Source organism: Rousettus aegyptiacus, unplaced genomic scaffold (genome assembly GCF_014176215.1).
Source record: "Rousettus aegyptiacus isolate mRouAeg1 unplaced genomic scaffold, mRouAeg1.p scaffold_m13_p_4, whole genome shotgun sequence".
NCBI classification, from domain to species: Eukaryota; Metazoa; Chordata; class Mammalia; order Chiroptera; family Pteropodidae; genus Rousettus; species Rousettus aegyptiacus.
The window spans coordinates 50,634,750-50,661,880 of NW_023416307.1; the positions used below are offsets into that span (position 1 = coordinate 50,634,750).

At 48.4% G+C, this 27,131-nt stretch overlaps 2 protein-coding genes and 1 pseudogene across 4 annotated transcripts; all 3 read left to right on the forward strand.

The window, feature by feature from the left end:
- LOC107505230 (mucin-4) lies at positions 1-26,649 on the forward strand. 3 transcript variants are annotated; one of them, XM_036219631.1, is made up of 23 exons: positions 1-1,185; positions 4,262-4,395; positions 5,290-5,451; positions 6,214-6,372; positions 7,432-7,562; positions 9,218-9,306; positions 11,082-11,261; positions 11,446-11,571; positions 12,339-12,458; positions 12,856-13,064; positions 13,561-13,636; positions 14,070-14,237; positions 14,827-14,928; positions 15,335-15,568; positions 16,674-16,811; positions 18,196-18,377; positions 19,851-20,010; positions 20,893-21,072; positions 21,506-21,579; positions 22,707-22,771; positions 22,856-23,097; positions 24,773-24,935; positions 26,023-26,649. In XM_036219631.1, exons 1-23 carry the CDS (start codon positions 48-50, stop codon positions 26,213-26,215), a joined length of 4,425 nt encoding a protein of 1,474 aa, XP_036075524.1. In that variant the 5' UTR covers positions 1-47; the 3' UTR covers positions 26,216-26,649. The 3 variants fall into 3 exon arrangements, with proteins under 3 accessions (XP_036075524.1, XP_036075527.1, XP_036075525.1); XM_036219634.1 differs by having other exon boundaries at positions 1-387; XM_036219632.1 differs by lacking the exon at positions 1-1,185 and adding an exon at positions 3,352-3,700.
- Positions 1,693-3,299, forward strand: LOC118601709 (mucin-4-like). Its single transcript, XM_036219635.1, is given in 2 exon segments — positions 1,693-2,934; positions 2,937-3,299. Coding segments are annotated over 2 exon segments (894 nt in total). The 5' UTR covers positions 1,693-2,369; the 3' UTR covers positions 3,266-3,299.
- LOC118602654 lies at positions 25,163-25,281 on the forward strand (annotated as a pseudogene).
- Positions 26,650-27,131: the final 482 nt, after the last annotated feature.

The following is a 27,131-nucleotide window of genomic DNA, read 5'->3' on the forward strand; positions in this document are numbered from 1 at the left end:
CTGCATCTTCTCCTAGCGTAGGACACACACCTCTGACCTCGGCAAAAATGTCTACAGCGTCAACCTCAAAGGACACCACTGCGACGCAAAGCGTTGAGACATCACCCGCTGTTACGACAACCCAAACTCCCGTCACCTCCACAGTCTCCATGACAAGTGGTGCAGAAAAAAGGACAACCGCTGCAGAGAAACAGACAAAAGCAACTTCACCCAGCACCTCCAGCGAGAAAACATCAGCATCTTCTCAGGACCAGCACACAGAGAGTCCTCAGCCCACTGCAGGATCGCAGGCAAGCCTGATGACAGAGGCGAGCACATCAATGCCCTCTTCTGCACCGGGTACTCACAGTCCTTCCACAAGTCCTCCCGAGAACACGTCTCCCTCAGGTAAAGCAACCACTGCATCTTCTCCTAGCGTAGGACACACACCTCTGACCTCGGCAAAAATGTCTACAGCGTCAACCTCAAAGGACACCACTGCGACGCAAAGCGTTGAGACATCACCCGCTGTTACGACAACTCAAACTCCCGTCACCTCCACAGTCTCCATGACAAGTGGTGCAGAAAAAAGGACAACCGCTGCAGAGAAACAGACAAAAGCAACTTCACCCAGCACCTCCAGCGAGAAAACATCAGCATCTTCTCAGGACCAGCACACAGAGAGTCCTCAGCCCACTGCAGGATCGCAGGCAAGCCTGATGACAGAGGCGAGCACATCAATGCCCTCTTCTGCACCAAGTACTCACAGTCCTTCCACAAGTCCTCCTGAGAACACGTCTCCCTCAGGTAAAGCAACCACTGCATCTTCTCCTAGCGTAGGACACACACCTCTGACCTCGGCAAAAATGTCTACAGCGTCAACCTCAAAGGACACCACTGCGACGCAAAGCGTTGAGACATCACCCGCTGTTACGACAACCCAAACTCCCGTCACCTCCACAGTCTCCATGACAAGTGGTGCAGAAAAAAGGACAACCGCTGCAGAGAAACAGACAAAAGCAACTTCACCCAGCACCTCCAGCGAGAAAACATCAGCATCTTCTCAGGACCAGCACACAGAGAGTCCTCAGCCCACTGCAGGATCGCAGGCAAGCCTGATGACAGAGGCGAGCACATCAATGCCCTCTTCTGCACCGGGTACTCACAGTCCTTCCACAAGTCCTCCTGAGAACACGTCTCCCTCAGGTAAAGCAACCACTGCATCTTCTCCTAGCGTAGGACACACACCTCTGACCTCGGCAAAAATGTCTACAGCGTCAACCTCAAAGGACACCACTGCGACGCAAAGCGTTGAGACATCACCCGCTGTTACGACAACTCAAACTCCCGTCACCTCCACAGTCTCCATGACAAGTGGTGTAGACCAAGAGACAGGCAGTGTAGAGAATCAGACAAATGCACTTTCACGCAGCACGTCTACCCAGGAAACATCATCATCCTCTCTGGTCCTCTCGCATCTAATCAGGGAGATCATCAGAGAATCTGAAAATAGCACTATCTCAGCAGTGCGTACATCAACTTCTTTATGTTCTCGAAGTGAAAACATAGTTACAGAAGGACGTTTTCAAGAGACATATTCTACAGATAAAACATCTGCTACTTTATCCTCTTTTGTTATCAGCATCATACCTCTTACAACATCAGAAATATCGACAGTCCAATCTCTAGTGATACCACTGTAGTGAATACAATGGATACATCGTTACCTTCCAGTAGAAGTATTACTTCACTCACCTTTACAACATCAATGACAGCTGGACTACTGAAACAATCGATAGCATTCTCCCCCAGTACTTCTACTCAGGAGACATCAGCATCTTCTCAGAACTACCAGACTCAGATCATCAAGGTCACAGGAGAACCTGAATTAAGCAAAATCACCATAGCAACCACACCTACTCCTGTCTTTTCACTACTTGAGCATAGTCAGTCAGGGAGCATTTCTCTGGCGACATCCTCTTCAAATGAAAAAATGACTTCCTCCTCTTTCAGCGTCACCAGCATACCTTTGACAACATCAGACATGTTGACAGCACCAACCTTAAGAGACAGCTCTATAGAAAACACCTGGGAGACATCACTATTTGTAACTAGCTTTCCTGCATTCACCTCTAAGGTTTCTACAACACTCTCTACCAGCACCTCTCCTCAAGAATTGTCAGCTACTTCCCAGATAGGTTATACACTCAGAGCACACAGACCACACAAGGATCCCAAACCATAAGTTTAGTCTCTCCCTAACAGACACAATCAAGACAGTCACATCTGCAACTTCTTCATTCAAACCAAGTGGACACTCGGTCTCAGGAAGTGTTCTTCGGGATACCTCCACCATAGGTGAAGTGACGACATTCACCCCACCACCCCCCATGGACAGTCACACAACTCAGGTCACTGCTACTATCACAGAAATACGGACAGCACCAACCAGTTCTGACACTACCCGGGGAACCTCAGGAGGCATACCATTTTCCATAACGAGCACTATTCCTCAGACCACCTCTGTAGTCTCAACACTGGGAGGCTCAGGACAGTCAACATCCCCCGTTACCAGCACCTCACCTGACACGATCTCAGCCATTTCCCAATCCCACAAAACTCAAGGCACAGAGACTGCTGGAGAACAGTATACCAGCACAGCAGCCTCTCTGGCTGTGGCCACCACCTTAGTGGGCACAGTAGCAGCTTCTTCATCCATAGCAAACAGCCAAACAACTTCAGAAAGTTCTTCTCCAGGAAAGTTTACCTCAGATAAGACCAAGAGTTTCTCAACAAATCTCTCCAGAGAAAGCCACATAACTCAGCCCACAACTGAATTGTTGTCCACTGCAACCAGTCATGACACTACTCCAGAAACCACGGGAATCATGTCTGTTACTATCCCCAGCACTGTTTCAACCATCACCTCTGAGGTCTTAACAATAGGGAGACCACAAGACAGTCAGTCCCAACTTCTCCCAGCACCTCTCCTCAGGAAACATCAGCTATTTCCCAGGTGGCTCAGACTCAAAGTACAGGAACCACCAGAGGATCTGAAACTGTCAGTTTAGTTTCCCAGGTGACTAACACCTTCTCAAGAGTCACATCTCCACTCACACCAAATGTGCACAGCTCCACAAACTGTCACTCACACTCTGTCACCTTCAAGTACCAGCACAACATTAATCTCAAAAAGTCAGAGACAGCCACAGGACCCAAACAGCAATGCCGGCCTTGTCACTGGGGGCAACTGACAGGCCAACTACTGTCAGTTCTATCACCTTGAGTGATACAGCCTCTTGTATTCCTTCCACAATTTTGTTCCCAAGTGGAGAAGTTCTGACGACAACCTCAAGCTCAATTATTCATGAAAACATGACTGCAGTGGTCATTTCCACTATAGGTTCTGGAAGTAACTTCATGACAAATACCATGCAAGACTCAGCTTCTTCAGTGAGCAAGTCAAGCACACAAACCCCTGAGCATCCTGTGACTGCTCAAATGGTAGCCTTCAATACCAACCCTATTACAGTGCACACATATATGAGTTCTGCAAGGAATCATAACAGTATAGCTGGATCCATACCAACTTTGTCATTTCCACTTACAACCTACCCTTTGATCAAAGCCACTCCTGCTACTTCTTCAGCATCTAAGTATTCTAAGAGTCCTACACTACAGCCATCCACAGGCTATGCTTTCTCTGACTCTACTTCCTCGGGTAATGTGGGCAAAGCTCAGACCATATTGAGTTTCTATACTTCGACCAGTAATTCTTTATTTTCTCAATCAGCCCCTGGCCCTGCAGTCACCTGGAGCTCCAACACACTATTTCTGGGGAGGAAATCCCCAAAGCATTTGGGGTTGCTGGAAGTAAGATAAAGACTATTAAGAACTGAGGCTTTCATGTGAGGGAGTCTTGTGAATAATGGGAACCAGAGAGGACATGATTAGATTTGCCTGTGGTGGCTGGAGTGAAGGATAAATTTGCAGGAGACCAAGAGAGCAATGTAGAGACTGTTTGCTTCCAAGCAAGACCAGTTGAGTGCTACCATAATGGAAAAGAGGAAAGCCATTTGAGAAATGTTTAGGGTCAGGTTGCCCAAACCTCCCAAGGAATTCTAGGGAGTCCTAGGACAAGAGAAGAGTCCCTGATGGCTCCCAGTTAGGGAAACAGAGGACAGGGTGGAGGAGCAGCTGGGGAAGCTCCCTAGGGATCTCTGTCAGTCTGAATGAAGTCAGGGCCCATGAGAATTTCCTACTCTTCTTTGTATTGGCCCAGGCGTTTCCCTCTTCCCCTATGGGTCACGTGTTGGAGACCGGGAGTTTGTCAAGAGGAGTGTGGACTTCACCTCACCACTCTTCGAGCCCCAGATTGGCTTCCCTTTCGGCTTCTCTCTCAGAAATTTTCTCTATGTGAGTACTCCACTGCAGCCCAAAGGGCAGAATCTGTGACCCGAGTTCCGGGGGCCCTGCTTCCCTCTCTAGGGCTCCTCAATGGCTCTGTGCCTGTGACAGTGATTCCGATGGAGAAGAAGGGAGAATGAAAGCAATGCTTGTTAATCACCGACTGTGTCCCTGCCTCTGACACGGTTTGCACGAAGTCTTTAATGTCAGGACGTCAGCTGAGGAAGACACAGAGCAAGGCAATGCTCACTTGGACAAAAGGGTCTTTATTTCAGTGAAGAGATCTCAGGGCCCAGTAAGCTCTCCACTGTTTTCACGGGCCCTTTTTATGAGCAGGAAGCTCTACTTGGGAAACTTAACTGTTTGACGTCATTTGCATTTTCTGTATTTATTTCCTGGTTCCCTTGTCCAGGTACCCATGTCTCCTGGGGGAGAGCTGGAACAGCAGTTGTGGCTCCTGTGGCTCTCAGTGAGGGAGGTTGAGTCAGGACGCACTATGAAAGGGTGACACAGTTACGGGGTGAGGGTATCAATCCTTTTAGCCCCATCTAATGTGGCACCAGCTTTAGGATGGCGCTGAGGGGATTTACCCAGAGGGATATGCTCTGCGACAGGCTGGTCTTACAGATGGGATCCGCCACTGAAGCAGGACAAAACCTGCCACCTTAGGAAGGACTTAGAACAATAGAAATGTCTTGAGGTTAAAGTATTTGTGTGAGAACTACGTAAAGGGGGTTTCTCCAGCAGGCAGGGAGATAGCTGACATGACCTTACAGAGGTCGTTGACATCTCTGAAGTTCTACACAGACAGGGCCTTGGGGGCTGGGGGCGGAGTCACACTTTTGAGGAGCTACCCCAAGCCTGTTCTGCCTCCCTCCTAACCAGAAGAACCTTTGTGTTCAGTTCACAGATAATGGCCAGATTATTTTCCCGGAGTCAAGGTACCAGATTTTCTCCTACCCCAACCCTCTCCTTAGCTTCGCAGACAGGGACCATGTGGCCCTGGTGGCTCCATTCTGGGATGATGCTGATTTCTCCAGCCGCCGGGGAACCATATTTTACCAGGTGGGCCTTTCATAGCCCAACATTTAGGATCCCCCTGTAGCCAGCCAGGAGAGACAAAGGAGAGTAGTACATGTGTTACTGCTGTCAGAGCCTGGGATCAGTGTGGGCAGGACTGGTGATTAAATATGAGGGCAGTGAGGAAGTAGATTAGGGCCATTACACAGATTCAGAAATACCCTGACACAACCATAAGAACTGCAGGTGACAGAGGCAATCGGGATTTAAGTTTAGAATAAGATTATAGGGGGTCTCTCCTAAAAAGCCTGAGTCAAGCAGGGCTTCTGTGTATGCTCCTGGATTGGGTTAATGATTCCAATTGATGGGAGCGTGTAACAAAAGTTTCTGCAGAAGAATGTGGATTATGCCCCTGGCATGGACAAGGCACTGTAGAAGATGCAAAGATGGAGAAACCCATGCCTGTCCTCAAGGAGCCTCTGGTTGGACATGAAGGTTGAAATGGGCACAGGTGGTTGGTTACACTGTCCAAGCCAGTCTGTACTGAGATGCATGAGTTCAAGTCCAGAAGACCTGGGTTTCTGGGTCTTGACTCTTTACTCCACACACCCCAGGCTTCCCCGAAGCCAAATTTGAATTGATTTCAAGGTCCAAGGCACTAACTGAAAACGTAGGTCTGAAAGAGGAAAGGATGTGAGATGTGGGTAGACTCAAGTGAGCAGGATCACCATGTAGAAAGTGAGGGTCCCTTGGGGGTGTTGAGCTGGGACTCTCATTTCCTTGTCCTTATCTGCCCTCCTTTCCTAGGAATATGAGACACTATATGATGACTACAGGCCACGTGTAGTCCAGCAGGTGGAATCTTGGATTAAAAGGTTCACAAACACCTGGGATTACAAAGCCAGGTGGACCCTAAAGGTCACATGGGTCAATGCCCCCGCATATCCCGCCCAGTGGACCTTCGGGGTGAGTGTACCAATGGACAGCTCCCCGTGAACCATCTGGAAGTCAGACATCCTAGAATCCTAGGCAGGGACCAATCTTCCAAAACCCTCTCTGACTCAAGGACAGATTGCCGATTATAGTACTCTCCCTATCCCCTACCCCAAATGCTGAATATTCACTGTGTAGCAGGCTACCCCAACTCTTTACTTATATGGCCTCACAGCAGCCCAAAGCACTGAGTATTAGGTGGTCGAAATTTAGGAAATAGAATTTTAATAAGTAAAAAATGTCCAGCTGTTGGCAATTTTTTTTTGGCTCAACCTATTATTATCCACATTGTAGAGATGAAGAAGATGATGGTTAGAGAAGTTAAGCAACTTGCCCAAAGACATTCAGCCAGCAAATGACAAAGCCAGGCCTGGACCCAAGTTTTTCTGACTTCAAACACTGGCTTTCCACTTCAATACCATCCAATAGAAATGGGAATATCACACAGTCTTCCCTCTGTAGACTCACAGCTGTTACAGTCACAAAATTCTTCCTTGTGTCAGGTCTAAAGTCACTTATTTCTTCATTGGTTCAATCAGTTCATTGATTACCTACTTTATACAAGCACAGCGCTTTGCATTCACCTTCAGAGACCTCCCAGTCTCACCTGCTGTGGTCCTCCCCACTATTCTGGTTGAGACATTTGGACAATGTCCTTAAATATCCCCGAGGAAGCTACATAAGCCTCTCCTAGCTCTCTAGTGTCTTAGTTCATCTTCCAGGTTCCTCATACAAATGTTTTCTCATACAAATGTCTTCCAACTGGTTTCTAACCCAGAGCCCTTTATCACTCCTCCCTGGAAACAAGTCACGAAGAAGGCAAATTCACCATGCAGGTGCTTTGACACCCAGGGTGAAAGGTGCTCTACACACTCCCAAGCTTATCAGCATCTTAAGCCCATGCCTTTGCTCGGGGTAGGCCAGGAAAAGATGTGTGTGTCAGGGCAGGGGTGTGGGATGGGTGATGGGACATTAGGGAAGAGACCCTAGATTTCTCACAAGCATCTCTGTTTGTCTCCAACCAACTCCCAGACTAACACCTACCAGGCCATCCTCACCACGGATGGGAGCAGATCCTTCACCCTGTTTCTCTACCAAAGCGGTGGGATGCAGTGGGACATGACCCAGCGCCCAGGCAGCAGAGTCCTCATGGGCTTCTCCAGGTAGGAAGAGGAGGAACTATCAGCACTGAGCAGACAATAGGAAGCGGCGCAGAGAAGTGTTTTCGTTGCACACATGTTCCCATCCCCCGGGACCAGGCATGAATCCTCCTTGCCGATGCTTCTGACTCACACTGGCTCCAGGTCTCACTTCTAGCTATTTCACATTAAAAGATCCCTATTTACCCTGCCATTCTCTTTTCTCCCCCAGAATCCATGCAGTGTAATAATCCCTCGAGGTTTGATTTCTCTAATTTCCACCGACATTAGTTGACCTCTCTTGACTTCTCAAATATCATAGTAACAGCTGACATTTATTAAACTAAGTATTTAATATGCATTATTTCATATTATTATCACAACCTCATAAAAGAGATACTATTTATTGCCCATTCTACAGTTAAGGAAACTGAGGTACAAATCGATAAGTAATTGCCCAAAGTCACAGAGCTGGGAAGTGGCAAAGCAGAAATTTGAACCGAGACATCTGAGGCTGAACTCTGCCTTCCTGGCTTCTGGTGCCCCTGGCCCCTGACAATTAATCCTTCACTCAGGGGTATCTTGTGTGGTGTGAGTGGGAAAGACGGAGGGCGGAGAAATGGGGCAGTGAATGGGGACGTGGGTTCCTGTATGTGGAGGCGGCTCAGTCTCTGACACAACGGTTCCCAGCCACAGTATTTCCAGGTGCTGGTGTGTGTGACCAGTTGTGAAGTTCACATGTAATTTGTTACTGGTAATTGCTGCAAATGGTTTTCTCTTAGAGAGTGTTCAGGATTGCCCTATAATTACATTGCTTTCACTTGCTTTTTGATGTGCTGTGAAGGAGAAAGGAGTGGAATTACCCAACTAGTTAGGAATTTCACACCATTCTGAGTGCACCTGCCCACAGAAAGTGCCACACCTGTGTGTGTCATCTATCCTGTGTCAGAAAGGAGAAAAGACCAGGAGTCACCACTCTGAGGCACGCACTCAGAGTGAAGCTGGAGGCTTCTGCCTGGGATTCCCTCCTTCAGGGAGCAGCCTTTGAACGCCACCACTGAGGGGAGGGGATGCACCCATTGCATCAAATCCTCATTCGGTTCTGAGGCATTTAAAAATGTTACTGCATTTCATCCTCACAAAAGTATGAGGTAGGTGCTATCGTAACCTCTTTTACACACATGTGAAAACTAAGAATCAAAGAGGTTAAGTAACTTGCCCATGGTTACCAAGCTACTAAGTGTGAGAATCAGAAGTTGAATCTACAACTGCCTAACTCCAGAGATTAGCTCTTAACAACCCCAACATACTGTCCTCACCAATATCTACTGGAAGAAAAACTAACTGGAAAGAGGCCTGGATTCTATTGTTTTCACACCGCTGTTTCATGCTCAGTTTCTGGCCATTAGCAATCATGTGGAATAAATTAGAGCCTCTCCACCCCTGCCCAATCCATCTCTCCTGCTTAGTGGTAAAAGTCAGTGATTTTGACTGGCTGACTGACCAACTGATTGAATAATTGACTGATTAGCTGATAACGAATGACTAGCTGGACTGAGTGAGGGACTAAGCGAGTGAGGCTGAGTGAGTGACTGGCTGACTGTCTGAATGAGAAACTTGCCCACTGAGCAGGAAGATCCTAAGTGACAGAAGTCTGTGATTCTTTCCTTTGCCTGCAGTGGAGATGGGTATTATGAAAACAGCCCACTGATATTCCAGCCAGTGTGGGAGAAGTATCGTCCAGACCAATTCCTGGATTCCAACTCAGGTAAAAGTGCCCCCTCATCACACTTAAGGTGGACTTAAGTCCTCTTCTTTCCTTCACTTAGTAGACCACAACAGTCCTAGCGGGGCAGTTCTCTAGCATCTCCACCACCCCAAAGGGCGTCCCCAGCACTGACCTCCCACAGGTGTAATCGGAACTTGGCACTTCCCAAGGAGCTGCTGGTATCTGCTGCACCTTCATGCAATACAGCTTCATTTGGGGCTATGTCTCCTCCCTAGAATGAACCAAACCCAAGAGGCCTCTCAGTGGGGCCCAGAACCTGGAAAAGAGGGGTGTGGCAGGAGATGAGGGTATGAATGGGCAGTTAATGCCCTATCTAAGTGCTGGAATGAAAACCCAGATGAGATCCCTTCAGGGAATCTACCAAGAGGAGTTCCAGAGGTCTGGCATTCATTCAGCCATTGTTTTTGTGTGCATGTGTGCTGGAACACTGTACTAAGAACCAGAAATATGAAAGAAAAAAAAAAACTGAATTCATTCTAAAAGAGCTCTCACTCTAGTAAGAAGGCCAGTACTTTAGTAACAGGAGGAAGCCCGTGGGGCCTCCACCATGACTCAATGTCCTGTCTGGAAGCCCCAAAGAGAAAGAAATTATGGTTTCCAAATGTGATAGAACAAAGGATATTTTAACATTAGAAACCAGCCATGTAAATTGTGAATCATAAATCCAGTTCTATTCGTTCCGTGGCGGGAACTTTTTAATAAACAGAAGCTAGGTCAAATCATGGGTGCCATTTTGTGGAAAGAGCTGCCCAGTGAAATTAGGGCCCTTCTATTAAGATACATCTGTTTGTGACTTAACAGGTGCAATATGATCGTGTGTTTATGTGTTGGGGGAGTGTATCTAATGTGTTTTCCCTGATGCCAGGCCATTGTAGAGAAGACACACAAACAGATCCTCATAAAAAAATGATTATTCTTTTCAAACCCTTAACGAATTTTTGCTATCTTGACAATTTCTTCTTTTGTGTGGGAACCAAGTCAAAATCTAATACATATGTCCTATCGTATCTTATGGAACTCTGGAGCCCTTTCTTACTCATGGCAGCTGGGGTGGGCAGTGTATAATTTACAATTAATTAAAGGTCTATTTAAAGTTCAAACCCCCATCAGGGTTCATTCTCCCACTTACTTCTCCCTTCCAAGAATGGCATCTGGGCACAGAGGATGCTTCCTCAGTCCCGTGGTGTTAGAGCAAACCTCTGCTTCACGTGCCAACTCCTCTGTGGCTGGCTCCTCAGATAGCCTCTGAACATTGGCTCTTGTCTTGCTGCTTTGACCACTGACATGTCTGTGCTGGGTAGGGTGGTCAAAAATGAAAACCAAGTGTCTGAATGGATGGCGAGTGGCCGATGGCATCATTCACTGAGATATAAGGTGCATGAGGAGGAACTGTTTGAGAGGATGGAAGGTGCTGGAGCTTAGACTGACAGACAAGTGGTTAGTGGTTAGGGGTAAACTGAAGATCGGGGCCAGGGCTTGACTCTCAGTCTGGTGCAGGTGAGGCCTCCTGTTCAGCACTTGTCCCCGAGTTTCACCCTAAGAGCTAAGTTTTGAGGGCTTTTGGGGTTCACATCCAAGGGATCTTTGAGGAGAAATTGCTGCCAATCTGAATGGGGTCCTATCCCTGGAAGAGCTGTCCAGAGAGGGAAAGTGACATAAAGAAGGTGCATTTCTGAGTTTCGGTTGTCCCTAAAGCTAGAGCAGAGCCTGTGTCCCTAGGCCCTGAAATAATCCTTCTTCCTTTGCTCTCCAAGGCCTCAGGGGCCTGCAGGTCTATAAGCTGCATGGGGAAGAAAGACCCAACTACCGTCTCAGGTGCCTGCAGTGGTTGAAGAGACAGCCTCAGTGGCCTGGCTGGGGCTGGAACCAGATCTCCTGCCCTTGCTCCTGGCAGCAGGGACTCTGGGACTTACGATTCCAACACATTCACACAGGTGACATCTCCTTCTTGTCTCTTGGGGTATATCCATTGTCCCCCACAAGCCCACCCACCATCCCTCTGGTCACATCTAACCTGTCCCTTTTGAGGCACTCTCAACCCCTCCCCAGGAACACCTCACCCTGATCCTGCCCCCACCGAATGCGTCCTGGGCCTGAGTATGTCTGGACTTGTTGCAGGCTGGTGGGGCCTCAGAAGCAGGCAGCTGTGCAGCTTCTCCTCCTGGCGTGGAGGAGTGTGCTGCAGCTACGGGCCATGGGGAGAGCTTCTCGAAGGCTGGAGAGTGCAGAGTCCTGGGCAGTTTGGTATGTGTGTCCACAGAGATCTCAACCCCACCTTCTCTGGAGCTCTGTGCTCTTCCCTGTCAAGCACCAGCTCTGGGCTGAATGCCAAGCAGTGGGACCCACAGAATAAAGCCTTTTGTTCCCATTCCCTCCCAGTTCCTTCCCTTCCCTGGTGCTCAATTTCTTGATCTTATGATGTTAGGACAATCCCAACATTCCTTCCAGTTGACATCCTAGGGGTTTATGATTGAGTTCCTCTTGCCCCATCACCACTTGCCCCCATAGCCCCAGCCCAGAACGAGGGCATCTTTCTAGGGAAGGGGAGTCTGACCCTAGCCTCTGGACCCAGATGAGCAAGCTATCTTGGGGAAAATATGGAGTCATTCCCATCAGAGACCCGCCAAAGGAGCTAGAGGGCACAGGGGTAGGGGAGCAAGTAATGAATGTCCTCTACCCCCCTCCCTGTAATCCAAGCAGCATTCATCGTCCCCAGATCATCAGCCATGCCCTTCTACTCCCAGCACTTTGAGAGCAGTGGGGCTCGGCACCCCACTCTTCAAGAAAGAAAGATTTTTAGCTCGAGCCATGTTCCGGCCCACCTGAGGGCTTGGCTGTATGTGGCTCCAACAAGCCTGCAAGGGAGACAGTAGGGCAGGATCTGAACTGAAGTGTGCCAATTTCTCAAACCATGCCTTTGCCACTCATCTTATACTGCCCCACTGAACCTTCTAGCTGAGTTCTGCACGTCCTCCTTGTCCTGCCCCTCAACATGCTGCTATTCTCCACAGACCAAGAACTAGAGCCACAACAGTGGTGCTGTCACTGGAATGACCAGCCCTTCTTATGTGCCCTGTACCAGCAAAGGTGGCCCCGCATCAGCTGTGCTGGGTACCACCCCCCCAGGCCTGGTGAGGCTGCTGGGGCCCACTCTGGAGCAGGGTCAAGGGAGAGGATCTGGGGAGGGGTAGCCTCTCGGGGCCTAGACCAGGGCAACACCAGCTTCTTGGGTAAAGGGTTGTGGCCACAAGGGAAGATGGAGATGGTTCTGCTCTGCATTTAATGGCAAATGAAGGGGCTTTGTACCTGGCATCAGGGAGGGGGCGGGAATGGGGGAGTAAAAGATAATGAGCAGACGTGGATGCGGTGGGGGCACAAAAGTGCAAGAGGGCTTCCAGGGAAGATTCTATGAGCCGTGAACACCTCCTCAGGCTTGAGTCTGTCTGGGCAAATGCCCTGCCTGGGGGCAGCATGGTATCTCAGACCCTTCCTCATCTGCCATGCCAATATGGTACCTCCTTTTTCCAGCCTGGATGTTTGGGGACCCACACATCACCACCTTGGATCAAGTCAGTTACACTTTCAATGGGCTGGGGGACTTCCTGCTGGTCCAGGCCCAGGACGGAAACTCGTCCTTCCTGCTGCAGGGCCGCACTGCTCAGACTGGCTCGGCCCAGGCCTCCAACTTCATTGCCTTTGCTGCTCAGTACAACTCCAGCGGCCTGGCCCCCATCACAGTAAGTGAGGCAGGGGACACCAGACATCTCTGCTCCCCTCCCAGAGAGTGTTCAGGTGTGCCTCAGCTGGAAATCGAGACCCAGGAGGAGGAAGAAAGAAGAAGGGAAGAGCAGAAGGGAGGGAGGATGCGTCTTGCTAATGGTTTGAGAGTCACCCTAGGGACACAGGCAGGGTCCTGGTTCCACCAGCTACATGACTAAAGAAATTACTTAACTTCCAGTGCCTCAGTGTTCTTATAGTAAAATGGGGATGATAATACTACCTACCTCACAGGGCCGTTGTGAGATTTTAATGAGATAATCTGAGAAATGGGCTCTGCTCAGATCCTGGTCCATGCTAAGCACTCCCAGACGTTAGCTTGCAACACCTCCTTGTCACATCCGCCGTCACCTTGATCTTTGTCCAGAGCTCAGGTTCTAAGCTCTCTGCAGCCTCCTTTCTCAGCTCTGTGCCCACCTGCAGGTCAGGCTTAGGTCTCCTCCGATTCTCTTCCAGGTTCAATGGTTTCTTGAGCCCAATGACACAATTCAAGTGCGGCTCAATAACCAGACTGTGACACTTGATGCAGAAGGTAGGTGGGGGACAGCCGTGAGGGCTCAGGGGGTTCCTCTTACCTGGGAGCAGTGTGCTGGGGCGTGGAGACAGCACCACTGGGGTAGAAGACACGGGCCGCCGCCCCTGCTGTTTCTTCAGCAGCGGTGCCTGAGCAGCTGCTCCACTCAGGAGCAAGACTTAAACTTTCCTTCCTCAGTTCTCTCCCTCCTCCAGTGCTGTGACAACCTCTCTGTGGTAGCCCCTTTCTTCAGTCCCAAGCTAGAAGGGGGCAGTGCGGGCCTTGAGGGTATCCTGTGTGTTTGGTTTGGGGCCACTAGAGGAGGCGCCTCAGGATATCCCAGAGCTGCTCTCAGTCTCCTCTCTGCATTGTGAATCTTCAGTCCTGCCAAGTCTTGAGACTGCAGGATCCCAATGCTGGTTTCTTCCTCATCTGTCTCCCAACATTCTAGGCCAGGTGATATTCAACACCACTGGAGTCGTATTGAGCCGCAATGGCTCGATGGTATCAGCCAGCTTAGATGGGACAGTGACCATCTCAGTGATTGCTCTCTCCAACATCCTCCATGCCTCCTGCAACCTCCCTGAGGAGTACCGAAACCGCACTGAGGGCCTCCTGGGTAAGAAGCTGACAGGACCCTGCCTCTGAGTCAGCGGCCACCACAGGAGCCTGGACTCCCAGACCCCAGGTGGCTCCCCCTCCCATTGGTCTGTGGACATCCCAGGCTGAGTTTCTCTTTCTCGGATGCCTCAGAGCAGAACTGTGGGTGCAGAGCAGCAAGGAGGGACAGGGACCTCTTCAGCTAACTTTGAGGCTCACTTCCTGTCCTCCTAAAGCTCTACTTTTGGACAACAAAGACAGCATCAAAGGGCACTGAAAATGGTGGGGCCAGCAGCAGCCCTTCTCCTCCCTGTGCCTCACACCTCTCACACCTTCCTACTCCGCCCCCCATTGCCTCCATCCCCTTCCCTCTCTTCCATCTCTTTCCTCTTCCTCCATCCCCTTCTTCCTTCTCTCTTCTTCCCTCCTTAAAGCATAGGGGTGGGACTCCCCTCCTCTTGGAGGACTGAATCAAGAACAGATACAACACGAGGAGGCTTCCTGGGTTCCTGCTCCTCCTCACATTTTGAGCAGGAACTGCTGGATGTTCCCCAGGGAAGGGGAGAACTGCAGTCCCGGGGTGGCCGACATCCTACTCTGTCCCTCAGGGGTATGGAATGACAATCCAGATGATGACTTCAAGATGCCCAATGACACCATCATTCCCCAAGGGAGCAATGAAGAGACACTTTTCCACTATGGAATGACCTGTGAGTCTGAGCCTCATATGCTCTGGGTCAGTGGGGCAGGGCCAGGGTGAAGGAAGCTGCTCACATGTTCTCCCTCAGGCTTGTGGAAACCAGATCTCTGTCCTTTGTGAGGGAGGGGTGGAAAGCCAGGAGACGACACTGAGGGTTCTGGTGTCACCCCAGATCTGTCCCCTCCACTCCCACCATACCTGCATCTCTCTTCCTGGAAGAGAGAACAAAGGAGGTGGGTGGCCCTCACTCACTGGAGCAGGTATTTCCAGACTCAGAAGGTGAAAGTCAGCCTGTCCTTCCATGTCTTCCTTCCTGACCCCCAGCTATGTAAATTGAGAGTAAGGGGTGGGCACTGCAGAAATATAGCTGAGGTCCCACCCCTGGTATTACTGCCATTGTACCTCATGTGTTATAGGGAGAATCAACGGAACAAGCCTCCTTGGCAAGAGGGACAACGATCTGCTTTCCAACTTCACTCCTGTCTTCATTTCCCAACTTTTGAAAAACAACTCTTCGAGTGAGAATTTGATCTCTGAGTGTCATGAAAATAAACAGTGCATTTATGACATCCTGGCCACAGGAAACACAAGGACTGGACTGCACACTAAAAAGCTCTTTTTAAGCTACCAGCAGATGAACGCCACCCTCAGTAAGTGGCATGAGGTCCAGGGGGGCGTTTGCAAAGATAGGGAGAAGATGAGGAGCTCCCTTCCATGACACTCCTGTAAGAGACACAATTTTTAAAATTTGCCAGATTCTTTGACTCATTATTCCTCTGTTCAAACCCTTCCATAACGCCTCAGCTCTCTCTGTCCTTGTGACGACCTTCAGAGCCCTATCTAGTTTACCTCTCAACTCTTTTCCTGGTGCTCCCACCTTGCTTCCTCTACTCTAGTCCCATTGGCTTCTTTATGTCCTTCAAACACACCAGGCTCATTCTAAACTCTGAGATGCCACACATGCTGCTGTCTTTGCCTGGAACACCCTTCTCCCAGACAACCACAGCCTTACCCTTCACCTCCTTCAAGTCTCTATTTAAATGTCACCTTTCTTGGCTAGCTTGTCTAAAATTTTACATTCACCTACACTCCCTATTCACCTTCCCTGCTTTATTTTTTCTCTTAGCATTTATAACTCTTGAATATATTTTCTAATTTTCATCAGTATCTCTTTTATTATTTGTTTATTACTGTGTCCTCATTATCTCAAATCGTGCCAGACATATGGTAGGTACTCAATAAATACTTGTTAAGTGACTGACTGATTGAATGAATAAATGAATGAATGAGCAAATGAATGAACAAAAATGAAATGGAAATAGCAGGGCTCCAAAAAATAGAGACCAGTGAAAAAGGTTTACTTTTTCTCTATTTCCTAACAAATGCAATGCCCATCATGGTTTCCAGCCCTCTTCCAAGGGTAAAACTGTGGTGCTCTGAACAACCCTGTTCTCTGATTTATTTCATAACATGCCCAGCATAGCACTCTGAATAGGAAAAAAAAAAAAAAACAACTTAAAATGAATCCTGCTCTGGGAGAAGATAGAGAATAAAGGTTTGGCCAGGCGGGCCATACAGCCCCAACCTGCTATGCATGGGTCTGAGAGCAGGTACACAGGATAATTCCTTCTTCCAAAGGTGGGTTACATCCCTGGGCATGCTTCCCACAAGCAAAAGGACCAGAGAAAGAGAGAGGTGGCCATAAGGCTAGAGGGTGCCCTACCTCAGGCCCTGAATCCCTTCTCTGTGTTACAGACCAGTACCCACCCTCTATCGATGGCCATCATTTGGTGGAAGCCTACATGGGACAGACCACACTGATTCAGTACAACAGCAGCTCTACAAATGTCACATTCTCGCTCAGAAACAACCACACCGACTTCGAGCTTTTTGGTAAGAATGCTTGGGGGCCAAGGGGATGAGGTCAGAGTCAAGCTGTGGGTAATCTTGCATTGTTATAGCCTGGGCAACTTCTTGTCACTATTTCATTGGAATATCTGGGGCTAGCATTTCCTAGGAATGATTTCTACAATGCAAATAGGTGTCTCCTCTCCCCCATGAATAGAACTGATGGGCTTATGGAGATTCGGCCAGCTGGCTAGACTGACTCTGGACAGTCACCAAGTTATTAGAATAAAGTATAACAACTAAAAAATATTAATCTAAGATGTTTTCATATCTATTTTTTTTAAAAAAAAATATATTGTAAAACAAGATATAAAGAAATACAAATACCATTGTTTGGAATGTTTATCACTATTTTTATGTGTGTCAACCATGTTTACCTACCTCTAGTACTCCTTGTCTGCTTTTCTGTGCTGGGACCAAACAAAGCCTTATTTCCCCCTCTCAGTAATGGTGTGCAGACCTCTCAGGCCTGTAACCATGATCTAAGTCAAAGAGTCAAAGCCCATGGGATGCATCTTGCCTTCTGTGGCCAGCACTAACTGTGATTGTGACTACTCTTTGCTGAACCAAAGCCCTTAGAGACCTTATTCTGAGCTCTGAACACCTCTTTGCCTCATTTTATTTCTCTGTGCATAAGAAGCAACTGCTCTGTCTGCTCCATTTTGCTCCATGTGGTGACCTCCCAGGGGCCAGGCAATGGCATCAGGAGATTTTGTCCTTCACTGGGCTTCTCTCCTGAAGAGTGACAGCCTGGAAGTTACTCTCATCTGTTCCCTAGTGTCAGCTCCCCTTAACCTGCTATTTCAAGGAGATTTTTCTATTTTCTTGAAAACTATAAGACAGATTGATCAGAAGAGTCCTTACTAAGATGTAGCAGTGTTTCACTGTAGTCTGGTGTCTAAAGGGGTGGCTGGTCAAAGGTTCAGGAAGTGACAGGGGTGGGTGAGAATTCGAGGCAAGGGATGGGGCTGCTGTGAAGGTGAAGCCAGTTTGGCCTGCCGTGTAGCCTGGGGAAGTAGCAGGAGGATCCTAGCCTTTGTCATTCATCCCCGCTGGATGTCCCATCCTGATGCAGACCCAAGCAGATTGCCTGTTGGGGTCTCTTCAGGAGGCAACTGCCTTCCCTCTGTGAAGTTCCACCCTACAATCAGTTAGTTGGGCTGGTGTGGCCTCCGGCCCTGAAGTGTGACCAGAATCAGCCCAGGAAACCAGCCTTGCTCAAGGAAATGCCTGATGAGATTTGAGGAATGGTCTGAGAAGGGTGAGGGGACTCTAGCATTGACTCTCAGGGTGTTAGATGCCAAGATATGTTGGACAGTAGAGCAAACAAGGCTCCCAGCTCTCATCGATCTTGTCTTCCCTGGGACAGAGAATGGGACATTGCTATGGACACCAAAGTCTCTGGAACCATTCACTCTGGAGATTCTAGTAAGAAATATCAAGGACAACTTATCTTCTGTACTCCAGCCAAAGACCGTGGTCTGTGCTTGCAACAGAAACAATCAGTGTTTGTACAACCAGACCAGCTGGGTGGGCAATTCCTCCCTGGAGGTGAGTGCTGGGAGGAGGATGGGAAGGAGGTTTCCATGTTGAAAGGAAAGAAAGTGAGAATTGAAAGGATGTCATAATTTGGGCCCTCTGTAGTACTGTGTGTGTTGGGAGGTGGGTGGAACTATGGTGGGCAAGTAGAGCAGATACTAGTCTTAGGCCGCAAACTTACACATATAAGAAATAGAAACTTCTTACTGCTTATAGCTCAATTGAATTTTTATCTCCCAGCTCCCATTCTGCCAGGCTGGTGAAAAACTTCCATTTCATCCTTTTAGAATTTCCACAGTGGTTCCCGGCTCTGTGGTTCTGGAAAAAGATGTGGGGTAGGAAAGTGCCTGTATAGCTTCTGGGCACGCATCTATGTGGATCACAAGTTCCATGCTCCCTCCTCTTCAGACCTAGGGAGGTGCTGCTGTGTAGTTGGGTGCCTTGGTCAGGGAACTTTTTATGAGGTGGCTTAAGATCCAGTCTGCCTAGAAGCACCACACAGCAATTTCTCTCTGGGATCTTATCATCATGTTGTTGAGCAGAGAGGTATAGGTCCCTTTGATCTTGTCATACCCCAATCCCCTTAGTTTTCTCCTTTACTCTTTCACTCTAGCCAAGATACTTGGTCTATAAGTCCATACATCTTAGCCTACCTGCTTTATTTTTGTTTTTATTTATTTATTTATTTTGGTTGTAAAAGTGGACCCAGAAAAGGAAAGTGTTTGGCTGGCAATATCCTATGACCTCCTTTACCCTCTATACACACACACACGCAGTCTCCTCTTGAAGCACGAGCAGAGAATTCCTACTTGAAAGGGGTGGGAGTAGGGGAACCCAGAGGCTGGAAAAGGAAAAAAATATGGAAAGGGGTAAAAACAGAGATCAAAATCAGTATATTATTCTAGGTATTTCAAAATGTCCAGTCTTTGTGTAGAAATGTTGGAGGGTTCCATTTCTTGGAGATTTCTAGAGTCGTCTCAGTAGGGAGGTCAGAGAAGAGAGACCAGCAAGCTTGATGAGGTTTATAGAACCATAACTTTCCCTGAGCCATTGTTCTGGTTACGTGTGCTTTCCCTGCAGTGAGCAATGGGGCTCTGAATTCTTGGTTTCGGAGTCAGCAAGGGAAAAATGAGCAGGAGACAGTTTTCAAGGGATGGTAGAATATTTATTTATTTATTTATTTGTTTGTTTGTTTGTTTCCTTTGTGAGAGGGAAGAAGCTGAGAACTTAGGGCAGGGGCCAGGCAGAGAGGTCAGGAGAAAGAATGGGCCAGGGTGTCAAATGAGTTGGAGAATAGTGTGCCTTTGGGCAGGGGAAAATACAGGCCCAGGGCCTGGTCACGAGGGTGCTCAGTAGATGCTGGCAGAATTAAAACAAGGACTCAGAGTCCATGGGTTCTCAGACCCAAGGGGTCAGTACTGAAACACCCAGATGCCTATAGTGGTTCGGCCTCCTGGCTGCTCAGTGATCAGCAACCCATTTCAGGTGGCCGACTGTGAGTGCGATGGGAACACCTTTGGCCAATACTGTGAACGCTCCAAGGACCCCTGTGAGGAGCAGTGCTTCCCAAATGTGAAGTGCATTCCTGGGCAGGGCTGTGAGGCATGCCCCCTGAACCTGACTGGAGATGGGCTTCACTGTGCACGTAAGCTAAAAACAGGGCCCTAGCAAGAGGAGGTTCTGGGGACAGGGGACATCTGGAAGGCCTAGGACAGCCATGAGCAAACCATTTCTCTCCCTTTTCTAGCAAGTATTTGGAGTGATCAACACAGGTGGATGTGGTAAGGAGGTAGGGTAGGCATGGTAGAATGCAAGGCTGAAGGAGGAGATTATACAAGCACTCGGGAGAGGCCAGAACAGAGTATCCCTGAGGCACTGATGGGGAAAGCCGAGTGCAAAAGACCGAAGGTGGCTTAGAGAAGAGAGGAAACTTCCAGCACAGTCAGGGAACCAGAAGTAAGCTGGGCCATCAGATTCCTTGGGGTCTTCTGAGATATAAGGCTCAGGGTCTCCCTATCTCCCTAGTCCAAACATTTGGAGGGGCTGCCATTGGCATCTGGTGGCAGGGATGCCTAATTTTCCCTTTGAGTCTTCCTCCTAATTATTCCTCGACCCCCTCATTCACTGGAGTCAGACAAGAGAGATCACAGTGAGGCCTCCACTAAGCCCCCTACAGCACCCAAATGAAATCTGAGCAAAGGCCAGAGCAGTAGAACCACAGTCTTCTAAAGGCAGAAAAGGGCATGGAGGTGGAGAAAGCCCTCTGGGTCCTTTCCTGATGCGAAGGGTCTGATAAACACTCCATTCTCTCAGAAGTGAAAGAATACAGACCTGGCAGAGGAACAAGGTTTGCAGGTAGAAAAAAGACTGGTGAAGGAAGGAGGTTCAAGGTAGCCCACAAGCAGAATGCAAATTAAGGGGGCTTTGGGGGAAAGAAACCAAGCCTGTCCTGGGAGCAGCTTTCCATGGGCTGGGGGCTTCCCTGCACTGCCCAGTGTGGTGTTCCTGACCTCTGCTCTCTCTGCAGCTCTGGAAGACTCTGAACTCTGTCAGAACAAGTCCTGCCCTGTGAATTACTGCTACAACAACGGCCATTGCTATATCTCCCAGACTCTGGGCTGCCACCCTGCCTGCACCTGCCCTGAAGCCTTCATAGACACCCAATGCTTCCTGGCTGGCAACAATTTCACTCCATCCATCAAACCAGGTACCATCGGATGTCCCTATCATCCCTACCTCCACACTTCTCTCACTTGGGAGAAAATGAGGGGCTGTGGAGATCAGGGCTAAGTTCCTCAAACTCATAGGACAGAACTCCAAATTTCCCTCGGGTGGCGATAAGTTGCAGACTATGAGGTCTAGTGGAGGCAGCTGTCATAGCATAAATCGTGAACCTGAGTGCTCTCATGAGGAAAGACTGAAGGCTACCTCATAGCTCAGTGAGCAGAGAGTCAGGAGAGCCCCAACCATAGTCAAACAAGCATTAGGATGGGGATCAGCAGACTCGGTCATCTCTCCTGATTCTTCTGGTGACCTATCACTGCAGAATAGGGGGTCTCTCTGGACTGGCCCAACAGTCTTTTAGGGTAAATCTGGGTGAACCCATGTGGTAATTATGAATCTGCTTCTCCCATCCCCAGGTCTTCCCTTAAGAATCATCCAGCTCTCACTCAGTGAAGGAAAAAATGCCTCCAAAGCAGAGGTCAACTCCTCGGTCAGTGCTGCAGGTGGCTCTGGGTGGGGAGGCAGGTTCAGGGTGGGATCTTAGCTATTACTTGTACATTCTGCATCTCATCATCCATCTAGATTCAATTACCTGAGAAGATGGGAGCTTCCTGCCTCAGGGAAGGCCTGGGGTGAGGAAGACAGGAAGCCCCAGGATAAAGACCTCTGAGGGGGTCTAGGGTAGCCAAATCACCCCAGCCTCTCCTTTTGAGAGTCCCTAGAAACCTGCACTTGGGTGTTATATGGGAGCAACACAAGGCATTTCACTTCCAGGAAGCCTTCCCTGACTTCCCAGAGGGAACTGGGGACTCCCTCTTTTTGGCTCCCTCCACTTTTCCGTTCCTCAATCACAAGCAAAGTAGCACAGTGGTTGAGTTATTAAGGCTCTAGAATCCTACATATCCGTGTTCAAATCCTGGCTTTACCACTCACTGGAGCAGGTGTAATAATTAGACAAATTATTTGATGCCTCATATATAAAAATAGAAATAATAATAGTACCTGTGTCAGTGGGTTGTATCAAGGTTTAAATTATAATGTATATTAAGTACGGAGCCTGCTACCTAAAACTCAGTAAGTGTCAAAAGATTAGAATAATAATTATTACTACTATTACTATGGTATTCCACACTCTGATAAAATCTGTTGACATTTGTCCGCTGCACTAGACTATGGGCCTTTGAGTATTGACTCTTCCTAAGTCACGTTGACATCCCCAGCTCCTGACTATACCCTAGGTCTGGCTAAACATAATTGATGTTCAATATACATGTAGGAGAGAATGAATGTGTGTGTGTCAGGGATCAGAAGCAAGGTGGCAGCCATTCCTTTCAAATTCTCCCCTTATAATAGGAGGCTAGGGGTAGAGGGAGATATGTAAAGTCCTTTACTCACCAACAAACTTTTACTAAGCAGCGACCCATGCCAGTCACCAGGCTAGGCTGGAATGTGGGGATGAAGAAATGGATGAGAAATGTCCTGAGGGTCCTGGGGTTCACATTCAAAGACAGAAACAAATGGGGATGAGTAAATTGCATTAAAGTTGGCGGGGTCTCCACTCTGGACTGGGCCTCACCCCCACTGTCATCTACCCCCAATGCCCATCCTCTGTCCTAGGTGGCCTACATACTGGGGAACCTGGACGTGCGGGCCTTTCTCTGGAACAGCAGAGTGGAAAAAATGTAAGTGAGACTGTCCCTGCCTGTTCCCGGGTCCTCCCTCTTACCCCTCACCCCTTAGGCCCTCATTGTGCCCCACCCATACAGTGAATCCCCAGCTGCACTGGCCTCAGGAAGCATCCTTCAATACTGGAGGGTCATCTCGGAATTCCAGTACCGCCCTCGAGGGCCTGTCATCGATTTCCTGAACAACCAGCTGCTGGACGCAGTGATGGAGGCATTCCTACGGCAAGCCCTGCGAAGGAGGTGCAAGAGAAGTGAGGGCCCCCGTAACAATGACGTGGTCTTCCGCCCCATCTCCAAGGAAGATATAAGCAGTCTGAATGCTTGTGAGTCATTATTTTGGGGACAGTCACAGGGGTAGCTGACAGAGGAGGTCAACAGTGGGAGCTTGGCACAGATCTTCAGTCCATACAAACCTATGGCAGAAAAATATTCTACAGTTTTCCACAGACAAGCGAAAAGCCAGTTAATTTAATTTGGGGTTTATAATTTTTGAGAGACGTTGTAAACCTTTAGCTACCAGCTTTCTAGTTTCAAGAGCAGGAGCACAAAATACTGCTCAACAAATCCCCATGTGAAGTTCCACAGAGCAGTTACTCCAACTGCTGCCTTTCTGATGACCACTACCAATGGCTTACTTTCTTTTAATAAAATTGTTAGTGATTTTGTTAAAATACCATTGCACTTCATAAACATAAACAAGGACATCCTTTTGCCTTTGCCCTCCAGCTCAAAGTTATTAAGTTGAAGGCTGGAGACCCCACGCAGGGGCAGAGATATCCCCTCCCTCGAAGGGTGTGACCCTCTGCAAAAGCCATCCCCAGTCCATGCCTTAACACCCCAATCTAGAAAATGAGATAGGATTTCTGAGGTCCCTTTCAGCTTTGGCAGTCCCTGACTATCCCAGAATGGGAATGAGATAAGTTGGCAAGCTTGTTAGAAAGGGAAAGGAATAGCCCATCCTACTGTGGGAACAAGGCAGAGAACAGGGCAGTAGCCATGCCAAACCCAATAGAAGTTGCTGTGTTACTTGGGTCCAGGACCAAGCAAGAACTCTAAAATCCAGGCTAAGCTTCCTCCTTGGGGCCAATAACGTGAAATCCTCCCACTACTATGTGCATGTGTGGTTGGGGGTTGGGGGTGAGGATAAGGTAACAACTACCTCAGATAAGACTAAGCCTTTCGTTAAAGAAAATAAACAAAACCCTACAATTTTTATTATATAGGTACAATCGTTTATTGTGGAAATTTAGGAAACACAAGTTAACCAAATGAAGAAAAAAATCACCTGTATCCCAATTCCCAGAGACAAGTCCATTTTGCACATATCCTTCTGAATTTTCTTTTATGTATAGGCACCTTCACGCAAATCAATACTGTTTTATAATAAAGGGATCAGATCATACCTAATGTTTGATAACCTCCTCATTACTTAAACAATTGGGAACATATTACCTCGCATATTGTATGCATATTCCCATTTGATAAATTATTTTATAATATAATTTAATATAGTGTTTTAATATATTTTAAATAGAATGTTATACTAGCAGTGACCACTTATTGAGTGCTTACTAAGTCAGGCACCATACTGAATACCCTGCATATATTATCTTGTTTAAACCTTAAAGCAAGGTAGGTGCTATTATTATCATTTCCATTTAAAGAGAAGGAAACGGAGACTGAAAGAATTATGAAATTTCCCCCAAATCACACAACTAGTCAGGAGCAGAGTTTGAATTTCGATTAAGATCTAGCTGACTTCAAAGCATATGCTCTTAACCATCTCTTGGTGCATGATATTTTTTTTGTTTAACAAAACTTCTGTTAAACATGGTTGCTATTATAAACCATGCTGCTCTGGACTTCTGTGAACATATGTATTTGTGCACTTTTCCAATTATTTCTAAGGATAAATGCCTGATAGGGAATTCTTGGTTGAAAAGGCATAAGTTTGGTGTTAATATCGCTCTCCATGTTCATCTGTGTCCTACTTGACAGTGAACGTGAGTACACTGGAGACTTACTTCAAATGCACGGGCTACAAGAAATACCGCCTGGTCTACAGCCCACACAATGGCTTCACTTGCGTATCCCCGTGCAGTGAGGACTACTGTGAGCATGGAGGCCAATGCCAGCATCTGCCAGACGGGCCCCACTGCAGGCAAGTGGGGCATGGGGCAGGGAGCAGGAGGAAGAGGGCAGGGCTGGGGAATCCAGGTTGGGCAAAGATATTGCAGGAAGTCCAGAAAAGCCATGTGGTCCCTCAGGATGTCTGAAAATTATGGTGGTTCCCTTTGTAATTGACAGAACAGGGGTCAGAGAAATAGGGACAGTGGAAAAAACAATGTGTAGGTGCCTATTCTGTATGGAGAATAAATGTGCTATATTATCTAAGGCCATGGCACACTGAACAAGCCCGATCTCGTCTGATCTTGGAAGCTAAGCAGGGTCGGGCCTGGTTAGTACTTGGATAGGAGACCACCTAGGAAGACCAGGTGCTGTAGGTTTGGGGAGGAAGGTGCTATATTACCTCTCAAATGCAAACTAGCTACTAGGCAGGTATTATGACCATTTTAAAGATGAGAAAACGGCAGGCAGCTCAGGGATAAGAACTCCATCCAAGGTACCCAGTAAGTTAAGTAGCAGAATATGGGTCCCAAAGCCAAACTCTTCCACCTGATTTTGCTTCTTGGGTGGAAACCCTACTACCTCGTTGTAGAAAAAGAACTCGATGTCTTGTGTCTAGGTTGGGCCCTGCCCCTTCTTAAAAGTACCAAGAGGGTCCCTCTCAAACTGTCACCTTGTGTCCCCTTGGTTCATCAATAGTCTGCGGGGCTCCTGGGAGGGGAGTCCACTAAGTCTGCAGGCCTGCTGAGGAGGAGACGGGCAGAGCCGCCAGAGCCCTCTTGTCACATCAGTGTCCATCTTCCACCTCGACCCCACTGCGAGTCCAGGCTCTCCCAGCCCTCTTCCCTCCCAGGCCCAAGGTGGGGATGGGTGGAGCCGAGGGTGGGGTCTTGTGACACCGCAAACTCACCTGTGGCCAGTCCCGCCCCGCTGTCCTGGTGGAGCTGACACCAGGTGAATTCACATCAGCTTGCCTTGCTTCAGCTCTGCCTTAGGGCTGACTCTGCCTCTTTCCCTAAAGGGACGCTGGTGGAAAGCCTCCTCGGGCCCCTGGAGGAGGGGTGGTGAGACTAAGGGCTCTCCTCCTGCTTACAGATTGTGATCTCTCTCTCTGTCCCCAGCTGTGTGCCCTTTTCCATCTACACGCCCTGGGGAGATCGCTGCGAGCACCTGAGCATGAAACTCAGCGCTGCCCTTGGGATCATCTTTGGGACCCTGGGTGCCCTCTTGCTGCTGGGGTCCGTAGTGTTTGTGGTCCTGCGCTTCTGGTGCTACAGGACCCAGTGCTCCTACCCACTGGACTCAGAAAGCTGAGGCCTTATCCCAAGGGGGTAACTGTTGTCTAAGATACCTCAAGATCCACCCTAGCCTCCCCCGCCCACTTCCAGGCACCTTTTTGCTTTGGGAAGATTGGAAAAAGGAAGGTGACTAAAGGCTACATGATTCTTCAAAGAAAATGAATAATGAGAATTAATAATAAGACAAGAGCACACCTTATCAGTAGACACAGAAGCATACAGGAAGAGGTCATAAAGGTCTATGACATAAATGGATGGATTGTCACAGAGACATTCCCACAAGGACACTGACCTACACACACACACACACACACACACACACACACACACACACACAATGGGGTGATGGCTCTTGGTTAAAAACCAAAATTCATTTGCACATAAGACTCTCTAGTTTACTTCTAGTTAAAATCTATTTAAATAAAATCTTTGCCTTTTTGTGTTTGCAAAGCCATGTGGTCCATTCATGATTTTCCTCTGGTAGCTGAAGGGCTGGGCAGGAGGATGAGGAGCAGAGGCCTGCGGGACCCAGTCCTACTTCAGCCTTCAGTACTCCATGTTGGGAAGCTGGCTGCTCCCGCCCAGACTTGGATCCTTGCTTCCGCCCTCACATCACCTTCGTCCTCTCACCCCAACACAATCCAAGGCCTGATCCTCTGAAGAGGATGGTAGTGATACCCCCACACTTTCCCTGTCCTTGCCTAGGGCTCCAGGCAGAGTCTTCTGAGCATCTCCACTCCACGGCCCCTCAACCCGACTCTGTGCTTGGAAACTCGATCAGGTTCCACCTCATCTTTCTCCCTTAGCAGGCAGAATTTTACACCTTTCTTGTTTAACAACTCCAAAAGGAGCTGGTCCATAACTCCTGTGTCCGAGGTACTTCAGTTTCAGCTCTATGCAAAAACTGGGTAACTGTCTCTGGTTCCTAAATA

Coding starts and splice junctions, on each gene's coding strand:
- LOC107505230 (XM_036219631.1), top strand. CDS start 48: ATGTCTACAGCGTCAACCTCAAAGGACACCACTGCGACGCAAAGCGTT. Junction 13,637..14,069: donor TGTGACACTTGATGCAGAAG/GTAGGTGGGGGA, acceptor CCAACATTCTAG/GCCAGGTGATATTCAACACC. Junction 20,011..20,892: donor AGATGGGCTTCACTGTGCAC/GTAAGCTAAAAA, acceptor CTCTCTCTGCAG/CTCTGGAAGACTCTGAACTC.